The sequence below is a fragment of the Hypanus sabinus genome, chromosome 17, assembly GCF_030144855.1.
Source record: "Hypanus sabinus isolate sHypSab1 chromosome 17, sHypSab1.hap1, whole genome shotgun sequence".
NCBI lineage: Eukaryota > Metazoa > Chordata > Chondrichthyes > Myliobatiformes > Dasyatidae > Hypanus > Hypanus sabinus.
Genome location: NC_082722.1, coordinates 52,362,133 through 52,372,291, shown reverse-complemented (window position 1 = coordinate 52,372,291; position 10,159 = coordinate 52,362,133). Strand labels below are relative to the sequence as shown.

Genomic DNA, 10,159 nt, shown 5'->3' with positions numbered 1-10,159 from the left:
TGCAGGTTCGGTATAGTCATTTTTAAAAAATCGGATAGGTATATGGACAGGAAAGGAATGGAGGGTTATGGGCTGAGTGCGGGTCAATGGGATTAGGTGAGCGAAAGCGTTCGGCACGGACTAGAAGGGCCGAGATGGCCTGTTTCCGTGCTGTAATTGTTATATGGTCATGGTCATAATCTCATATGTTGTCTATTAAAACTGCAGACACAAATTTTAAACTTTGCATTTATCTACAAACAATCAACTATTATTGAGTTTTGTAAAAAATCGATAAGCAGGTGGAAACAGCTCACTGCTGCCTTTAAATGCTTCAGCCCAAGTTCGAAGATGTCTAATTTCTATATAAAACATCATCAGGTCTCTGGGAAGCAGCTAGGGTTTCACTCAGTGAGCTTTCTCTCCTTGACATACAGGATACTTCCACTATTTTATGTTTTTATTTCAAGACTTTCAACCTCCAGTTTTACTGCTCAATTACATTTTGTTTTGCACATTTCCTCCCTCTGATCTGACATTGAACCCGCTTGCCTTAAAGCTTTCTTTCGTCCGCTGGTGCCGTTGCCATGCTGACCGTCCCGCTTCTGCGATGCTCCAACGCCATTGGATTGTGCCGAGATGACGTCATCAGCGGGGTGGGGCACGCATATCACGTGACATTAACGCTTGGTTTGCGCCCTGCTTCGAACGCCCCTCAAACCCGATGAGGGATTGATGTGCTTTGCAAACGTAGGTATATGAATGTCAGATAAACATGTGTAAGAGGATGCAATCAATGTTTAAAACTTTATTAACAATCTAAAATCGACAAAAGTAGTTGAAAAGCGAACGCGAGTCGTACGTAGGAAGGGCCTTAGCCCCGCATAAACATGGTGCTGGGATTCGGCTGCGCTCCCCTTGGCACTCATTGGTCAATTTGGGACTGACAATACCGCGTGGTGATCATATTGTGGTGGTGATTGGTTGATTTTATCTGATGACATTGCGATGTCGCCGTTGCCTATTGGTGGTTAATTTACATGGTGCGAATGGTCAGCCAATCCCCGTGAGGCGATGGAAAGGTGGCAGGATGGTGTGATTGACGGCGTCGTCTGGTCCCCAGCAGCTGGCTGGGCTACTCCACCGTGTTGATGGCTGAGGACAGCAGCGCTTTGCGGATTACCTGTACAGCTCCAGTGAATATTGCTGTGATAAAGTACTGTGAGTATTGAAGCTGAATCTACCAACGAGCACCGGCCTTCTCCTTTTGTTTCCTATTGCATCCTAATTTTTCTCATCAGTATACTGTACCTAACCGTACTTACATTCAAGTTGCACTGTTACGGGGAATGTGGTAGCTATCTCAAATGGAATGGCACCTTCTGTGTTTTAAAATTTAATTATACGGTTCCAACCAATTCATATGATTGCTAGATCGATACTTTATTAATCCCAAAGGAAATTACTGTTTCACAGTAGCATTACAAGTGCACAGATATGCCTGTCTAAACCGAATGATGGTCTTGCATCTCCATTACTCCTAGCAGGCTTCAGGTTCTTGCCTCTTTGTTTTTATTTTTAAAAAAGTACGCCACTTTTTCCTAAATGTCCTTGAAATTTACTTTAAAATTTCTCTAATTTTCCTTTAAAATCTCACTTTTCTTCTTAAAACTAGGCCATCTAACATTTGACATTCCCAACTTTGGGATAAAGAGCAACACTCACAAAATATGCAAGGCTCTGATTTTATACCTTGTGTATGCCTTTCAGAATTTTATATACTTCTAAAATTTTGTGTACTTCTCCTTGGCCTCAGATGCTCCCGAGGAAACAATCTGAGTTTTTCCAAATCTCTCCTCGTAGCTAATGCTCCCTAACCAGGCAAAATCTGGTGAACAAACCTAACTAATCAGCCTACCAGTTAGCACAATGCTATTACAGCTCGGGGCATCAGAATTCAGAGTTCAATTTTGGTGCCATCTGTAAGGGGTTTGTGATAGCATGAGTGTCCACAGAGTGCTCTGATTTTCTCCCATAGTCCAAAGTCATATCGGTTAGTTGGTTGTAAATTGTCCTGTGATTAGGCTAGTTTTAAGATCTTATTGTTAGGTGGGTTGCTAGGCACTGCAGCTTGCAGCCTGTTCTGCACTATGTCTCTAATAAAATAAAATAAATTAAATCATTCCTGTAATGCAACAGCCAGAACTGCACTGTGTTCCAAATGCAGGTATGCTGTATGCTTTCTTTATCCTCTATCTGCTTGTGTTACTATTTTTGACAAACAGTGCATTGCACGATCCCTCAGATTCTTGCTCCAAAGGATTCTGCCATTCACTAACATTTGCCTGTGCACTTATCTCCCAAGGTGTGAAGCCTCATAAATGTCTGGATTAAAGTCCATCTGCCATTTCTCTATGCACATTTCCAACTGGTCAACGTTCTGCTGAATCCTTTGGCAACCTTCCTCACTGTCCACGGCTCCACAAACTTTGCTAATCAGCCGACCTCTGTTTTTATCCAGATCATTTGTGTGAGTGTGTAGTCGTGCATGTGCCTATCACAAACAGGTCTCACCACTCACCCAGGGGTATTCGGGCAAATTTTGAATCCAATCCACCATCTCTCCAAGGATCCAATATGCCTTAATTTTTTGAATCTGCCTTACAAGGGGACCTTGTCTAAAACCTTACCAGATGAACAGCATCATTGCTCTGCCTCAACTATTTTTGTCTCCACCTGAAATAAAAAAAACTTGAGCAAGTTTTGTGAGTTATGACCTCCTCAGCACAAAGCAGTCTAGTAAGTATATGCTTTTCAAGAGAAAGAGCACAGAACATCGAAAACCTACAGCATAATACAGGCCCTTCGGCCCACAAAGCTGTGGCGAACACGTCCTTACCGAGGCTTATCCATAGCCCTCTCTTTTTCTGAGCTCTGTGTACCTGCCCAGGAGTCTCTTAAAATAATTTATCATATCCACCTCCTTCAGCGTCGCAGGCAGCCCGTTCCACGCACTCACCACTCTGTATAAAAAAAAACTCAGCCCTGACATCGCCTCTGTACCTACTTCCAAGCACCTTAAAACTGTGCCCTCTTCTGCTAGCCATTCAGCCCTGGGAAAAAGCCTCTGACTATCCACATGATAAATGCCTGATCTTGTACACCTCTATCAGGTCACCTCTCATCCTCTGTTGCTCCAAGGATAAAAGGCCGATTTCACTCAACCTATTCTTGTAAGGCATGCTCCCCAATCCAGGCAGCATCCTTGTAAATCTCTGCACCCTTTCTATGGTTTCCACATCCATTTTATAGTGAGGCAACCAGAAATGAGCACTGTACTTCAAGTAGGGTCTGACCAGGGTCCTCTATAGCTGCAACATTACCTCTCAGTTCCTAAACTCAATTCAACAATTGATGAAGGCCGATGCTTTGAGTGTCCTATGGACTCAGACCCCAAGATCCCTCTGATCCTCCACACTGCCAAGAGTCTTTCCATTAATACAATATTTTACCATCATATTTGACCTACCAAAATGAACCACTTCACACTTATCTGGGTTCAACTCCATCTGCCACTTCTCAGCTCAGTTTTGCATCCTATCAATGTCCTGCTGTAACCTCTAACAGCCCTCCACACTATCCACAGCAACCTTTGTGTCATCAGTAAATTTAGTAACCCATCCCTCCACTTCCTCATCCAGGTCATCTATAAAAATCACATAGAGGTCCCAGAACAGATCCCTGAGGCACACCACTGATCACCACCCTCCATGCAGAATATGACCCATCTTCAACCACGCTTTGCCTTTTGTGGGCAAGCCAGTTCTGGATCCACAAAGCAATGTCCCCTTGGATCCCATGCCTCCTTACTTTCTCAATAAGCCTTACATGGGGTACCTTGTCAAATACCTTGCTGAAATCCATATACACTACAGCTACTGCTCTACCTTCATCAATGTGTTTAGTCACATCCTCAAAAAATTCAATCAGGCTTGTAAGACACGACCTGCCTTTGACAAAGCCATGCTGACTATTCCTAATCATATTATACCTCTCCAAACGATCATAAATCCTGCCTCTCGGGATCTTCTCCATCAACTTACCTGTCACTGAATAAGAATAGAACCTATTCTTAGGGTTCTTTTCCAGTTCCTTACTACTGATTTAAGGCTTACTAATCTTTTTTTTTCTCTATTGCCCTCTTAAGACAGAGGAACAACTTTGGCTGTTAGCCAGTCCTCTGGAATGTAACCTGTGACTATTTGATAAAACATCTGTCAAAGCTCCAGCAATCTCCTATCTTGCTTCTCTCAATAACCTCAGATAGATCCTATAGGCCCTGGGCACATATCCAGCTTAATGTTCTTCAAGAGGCCTAATACCATTTCCTCCTCGATATCAATACGCTGGAGAATATCAGCATACACTTCTGTCCTCTCATTATCCTCCATATCCTTTCCCTTGGTGAATATCAACACAAAGTATTTGCTCACTACCTTTCCCATTTCCTCCAGCTCCAAGCATAAATTCCCTCCTTTATCCTCGAGTGCTCTGACCCTCTCCCTAATAACCCTGTTATTTTTAATGGATGCAGACAGGCTCTGCTGTACGATGCTGCTTGACTTGCTCAAGTTTCTGTTCTTGTCAAGCTATCTTGGGTCAGACAACACTATTAATTGTATGATGCCTGTGGTGTTGCACTCTCATTCCAGTAGCCTTCACGATCATTTTCTTTTCCAGACTTAATTGCTGTTAAATTCTCTTTTTATACCTTTCCTGCCATTGTAAAAATAATTGAAAATGTTGAATGAATAACAACTATGTTCAGTCTCAGTCACAGCTCATAATTAAAAACAATCTCCCTGACCCTGGCAGTCTAATGACCCTGAAGTCAAATATCCTCAGATTTTTAAACTACTAGAAACCTTAATTACACTTGAATTTTTATATTTTATTTCAGATCCTGCCTCAACCTCAATTCTTATTGAAAAGAAAATCCATTTGCAATCTCTACTTGATTTTCTGTCTCACAAATGCTTCAATTCAATGTCTAATCAACTGATTCGATGGGCTTGTTTTTTTCCAATTTCCTTTGGTTTGTCATTAATTTGAATCTAGCACTGCATCCTTGTATGTGGTGTTAAATTAAAATTAACATCAGTGCATTAAATGTTTGTGGCCATGGTTACTGGCGTTGGCGGGGTGGAGGAGGTGGTAATCTTTTGTTGCTCCTCAAATACTCCACCCAATAAATATTGTAGAGCAAGGGTATAATGAGGTGTTGCCAGTCATAATATTGTCACTGAAATGTTCAGATTATAGGGCTGCTTTGTCCACTCTGTTCACATTAAATGTCAAGTGTAACATTTTGGAGTCAAAGCAATTAAATATTGACCTGATTTCTTTTTGCTTGCATTGTGACCACCTTTCCTTGAAAGGCAAATGAGCTTTGGATTGTGCAGTTAGCAAGGTCAATGGAGTTGTAATGGCTTCAGGACAGCTGTTGGTAGTGTAGAATGGAAACCAAGTTTTATCATGTTCAAGAGGAGGTGAAAGCTGAAGGTACTTATTTAATCTGGTGATGAATATCCACTCAATGGTTTTAACTCTGTACTGAATTTTACCTGCAAAATCAGAGTGTCCATACTAAGGCCTTATCGTCAGAGTTGGAGAAGAGAATAAATGTTCTGGTAGAGTGAAACATCCAAGTAATGACAAGGGTGGTGAGCCAGAGTACAAAGGTTGTGTAATTACACATCATAGCCCAAGACTGGACTAATGAGAGTTTAAGGATCTGTTAGGCACGTATGCTCATGCAAGAGATAGGAGAAAGGAGCATAAGAAATTACGTAGCTGGAAGTAAACTGAATTTGTCAAATGTGATTGTTAATCACACAATGAAATTCAAATGATTGTATGATTAAGGGAATATGGGTACAAAGGTTTGTACATACAAGGTGATGCTTGGAGATGCCTGAAACCAAGTTAATTAGGAGAGAAAAAGGCAAGAGGAATTTGGGTGGAGGTTGCAAGTAGCAAAAATGGTATACTGCCCATTGGAGGGGCCTTATAAAATAATCTAACATGAAGGAAGGGGTTATAATGATGTGGGTTTGAGGTGGGCAATAGGGAACAAGATAAAAGTTAAGAAGAAACTCCAAGGGCAAAGCAGATTGAGGCCACTAAAACAGGACAGGGCCTAGAAAACTGGAGACTATACCACAGTTTAGTGATTAGGTTTGAACTATGATCAGTACAGTTTAGACACAGCAGATGTTAATGTTACCTTGATAAAATAGTATTTGGATGTTTTTTGGAGGGAAGTGTAGAGTAGTTTGGTGTTTTGTAGGCGGTGACCAAGGGACAACTGTGAAATGAGCCAGTGGGATAACAATTAATCCACGACACTGCATGGGTAGATGGGAAATTTGGTGGGGAAAAGTGTCTCAAAAGTTGTTCCTCAATAGTTCATGTGGAGAATGTCAGTGAGAATGAGGACAGTAATCAACTTGTGCAGGTTTATCAGGATGCTGACTGATTTAGACACTGTGAGCTGTAAGGAAAGGCTGGACAAACTTCTGTTTTCTCTTGGAGTGTCTGAAGTTGAGGGGGAGATCTGATAGAAATTTGTAAGATTATGAGAGGCATAGATAGGATAGACTGTCATATTTACTTCATGGTAGAATTGTTAAGTACTGGAGGATGTGCATTTAAGATTAGAGGGGGAATATTCAAAGGAGTTGTATGTGGCAAGTTCTGCACAGTTGTAGGGTGCATATGGAAGCAGATAGGAAGGTGGCATTTAGGAAGCTGTTAGATAATCCATATCCCTCCATATTAAAGTGTTTATGTACAGGCAGGAGGGAATTGGTTTAATTTGGCTTTTGATCAGCATTGTCTTTGTATGCCAAAGAACCTATTCCACTACTGTATTGTTGTACACTCTATGATTGGGGTAGTCCAGAATCTCTTGGAGTTTTGTCAGCACCTTTTGGGTTATGTTCCATCACTGGACCTGGGAACGCTCCTCCTGCCGTCTGTGCCTTATTAAACCATGCACACTAATTTCAGGTTGAACAGCTATGAGGGATTAAAATAAGTGTATTCTTTGTTTTTTTTAATTGTTTGTACATTTATTAATACTAAAATGTTAATTCTGCCATGGATGGTCCCAAGCCTGGCTATGAAAGTAGAGGGTTGGGCATGGGGCTCGCAATCCAATCCGGTAAAAACCCAGAGCTACAGAAATGCCAACAGAAGCTCCAAGGACTTCATGTCTGAGAGTAGTTGGGCTACACCTGAGGTCAACATGAAAGACTGGCTGGCCCAGCAGGGCAGAGATGTCTGATGAGCTGCTTTCGGAAATCTATGCCCCCACTGGGTGATGGGGTGCAGAAGGAGAAAATGTTGTTGTTGTTGTTCCTGTTTTCCCTTCCATCACAAACTCCATTGATGTAATGGGATTATGGAACAGTATTGCATACTTTCTGCAGAAGTGTCAGGCTATTAGAAATGATGAGAAACAAATTCTTAGCTGATATGAGAAAACTTTTAATATTATACTGTATATTATCATGAGAAACTAAAACTCTTATTTCTTGCTTGTAGGGGGGAAACGAAATTCAGACTTGATTCTGCCAATTAATTCTTCCCTGAGTGTAACATTACACCAAGACCAGGTAAGTTCTGAGGCTGCAAGTAATTGAAATGTTCCATTTCTTTCCCCCACAAATATCTGTGTTCTACTTTGTCCTCAAACTAAAGAGGTTATCTAAAGAGTGAAACTGTTGCAGACTAAGCTAGTCTGATAAGCTGTCTGGTTTGGTCTCTCGTTCTGTGCTAATTGACCACAGCAAGGGCAGCAATTGAAGTATTAATATAGTTTACTCTCATGAATGAGATGGAGAACAATTTAATCAGTTTATTGCACAACCTCAACCACGTGCATGCTGTTTTCAATCTGTTTAATTGATTGTCGAATATACAATAAAAAATCTTTTCCTTCAGCATTCCAAGAACTAGCAAATATTCCAGACTATTGGAATTTACTTCTATGAGCCAGATGCCGAGCCATCAAGATTTCCAAACAATGGGATAATGGATTATTGGAATTCATTGAAATGATCAATTAAGGAAACACTTTCTTATCAACGTGAGGGTAAATGAAAACTGATGTTTAAGGACATTTACCAATAAAATCCATAACCCACCAACTTTGGTGATATTGCAACTGACCTGGGATCGGGCATTATCTGAAGGAATTCTATTTGGTTCCTGTAAATAATTTGACGAAAATATAAGATGGAACATAGAACAGCATGGAACAGAACCTATGTAAACCTACTGCATAATCAATCTAACCCTTCCCTCTAATACAGTCTATAACCCTCATTTTTCTTGCATCCATGTTCTTATCTGAGAGTCTCTTAAATGTCCCCATTGCCCCATCAGCCTCTGCCACCAACCCTAGCAGTGCGTTCCAGCTACCCAAAACTTTGTTTATTAACAAAAAAGCTATTCTGACATTGCCCTAAACTTTCCTCCACTCATCTTAAAGACATGTCTTAAGGTATTGGCCATTGTCACCTGGGGAAAATTGTGTTGGCTCCATCTGCTCTATCTGCCCCTCGAAATCTTATACAATTCCATCAAATCACCTCTCATCCTCCTTCCCTCCAAAGAGAAATGTCCTATAGCTTGTTCAACCTCTTCACAAAAGACATGTTCTCTAAGCCAGGCAGCATCCTGAAACATTGCCTCTGTACCTTCTCTGAAGCTTCCACATCCTTCCTATAATGCAGCAGCCAAAACTGAACAATTCTCATTGTGGTCTAATCGGAGTTTATAGATCTGCAGGATTACCTTGCCGCTCTTGAACTTAATCCTCCAACTAATGAAGGTGAACATACCATACAATATGTCTTCTTGACCATCTGTCAACTTGCATGGCAACTTTGAGAGATCAGTGGACTTGGACACCTCGGTTTCTGCACACTGCTAAGAATCCTGCCATGCTCTGCCTTTGAGTTCAATCTTCCAAAGTGTATCACTTCACAGTTTTCTAGTTTGAATTCCATCTGCCACTTCTCCACCCAGATCTGCATCCTATCTATCCCATTGATCCCAATGACAACTTTACACTATCCACACACCAGCAACCTTTGTGTCATCTGCAAATTTAGCTTTCACTTCCTCATTCAAGTGCTATATGAACATCACAAGTAGTTAGGGTCTTGGAACGGATCCTTGCGGAACACTTGTAGTCACCAAACTCCAGCCAGAATACGTATCTACTAGTGCCCTTTGCCTTCAACGGGCAAGCCAATTCCAAATCCAGACACAAGTTTCCATGGATCACATGCCTCATGACTTTTTAGGTGACAGATATGTTGAAAGTTTAAAAAAAAAAGTGCATTCTTTCTGCGTGGCTTGCATAATGCCATGAATCAATAAAATTGGGAAGTCTGCATTTGGAATTTTATGTACAGTCCTGGTCGCCACTACACATGAAGAATGTGGTGGTAAGAGTGCAGAAGAGGTTTACCGTGATGGAGGGCTGCAGATGTAAGAAGAGATTGGAAAAGCTGGAATGTAGGAGGCTGAGTGGTGATCTTGCAGAGGTTTACAAAATCATGGGCTACAATACAAAGGATAGATGGTTAGAGTAATTCTTCCCAGGGGATTTGAGAACTAGAGAGCATAGGTTTATAGTCAGAGGAGAGAATTTTAAAGGAGATTTGAAGGATTGTATTTTTTTTTACACAGAATAGTGAACATTTGGAACAAGTTAGAGGAGGTAGCCGAGTATTTAAAAAGCATTTGGACAGAGATAAGAAAGGAGTAGAGGGATGGGCTGAATGCAGGTAATTGGGAGTAGCATAGAAAGGCATCACAGTTGGCATAGGTGAGATGGGTTGCAAAGGCCTGTTTTTGTGCTGTATAATTCTGAAAATTTGTCAAAAGTACTTTTTTTTTCTTAAATAACCTTCATAATCAATTTTGCATTTTTATTTTGTCTTTTCAGTTGAAAAGTACAACAACAGTCACTGCTAGTCGATGTTTCAAAGAGGACAGAATATGGATAAATGGAAAAGAGGAAAATATCGAAAACCCAAGGCTGCAGACTTGCTTACGGGAAGGTGCACATCAATCTGAATTACCCGTAACATGAGAATAGATT

At 41.0% G+C, this 10,159-nt stretch overlaps 1 protein-coding gene across 1 annotated transcript in view; it reads left to right on the top strand.

Moving 5' to 3' along the window:
• The first annotated feature begins 723 nt into the window (after positions 1 to 723).
• Positions 724 to 10,159, top strand: part of mvda (mevalonate (diphospho) decarboxylase a) — a 30,973-nt gene continuing 21,537 nt past the window's right edge. Inside the window, exons 1-3 of the mRNA XM_059993060.1 lie at positions 724 to 1,200; positions 7,588 to 7,658; positions 10,004 to 10,118. Coding sequence (XP_059849043.1) covers positions 1,131 to 1,200; positions 7,588 to 7,658; positions 10,004 to 10,118 — 256 coding nt within the window. The 5' untranslated portion in view covers positions 724 to 1,130. The remainder of the gene's footprint in view (positions 1,201 to 7,587; positions 7,659 to 10,003; positions 10,119 to 10,159) is intronic.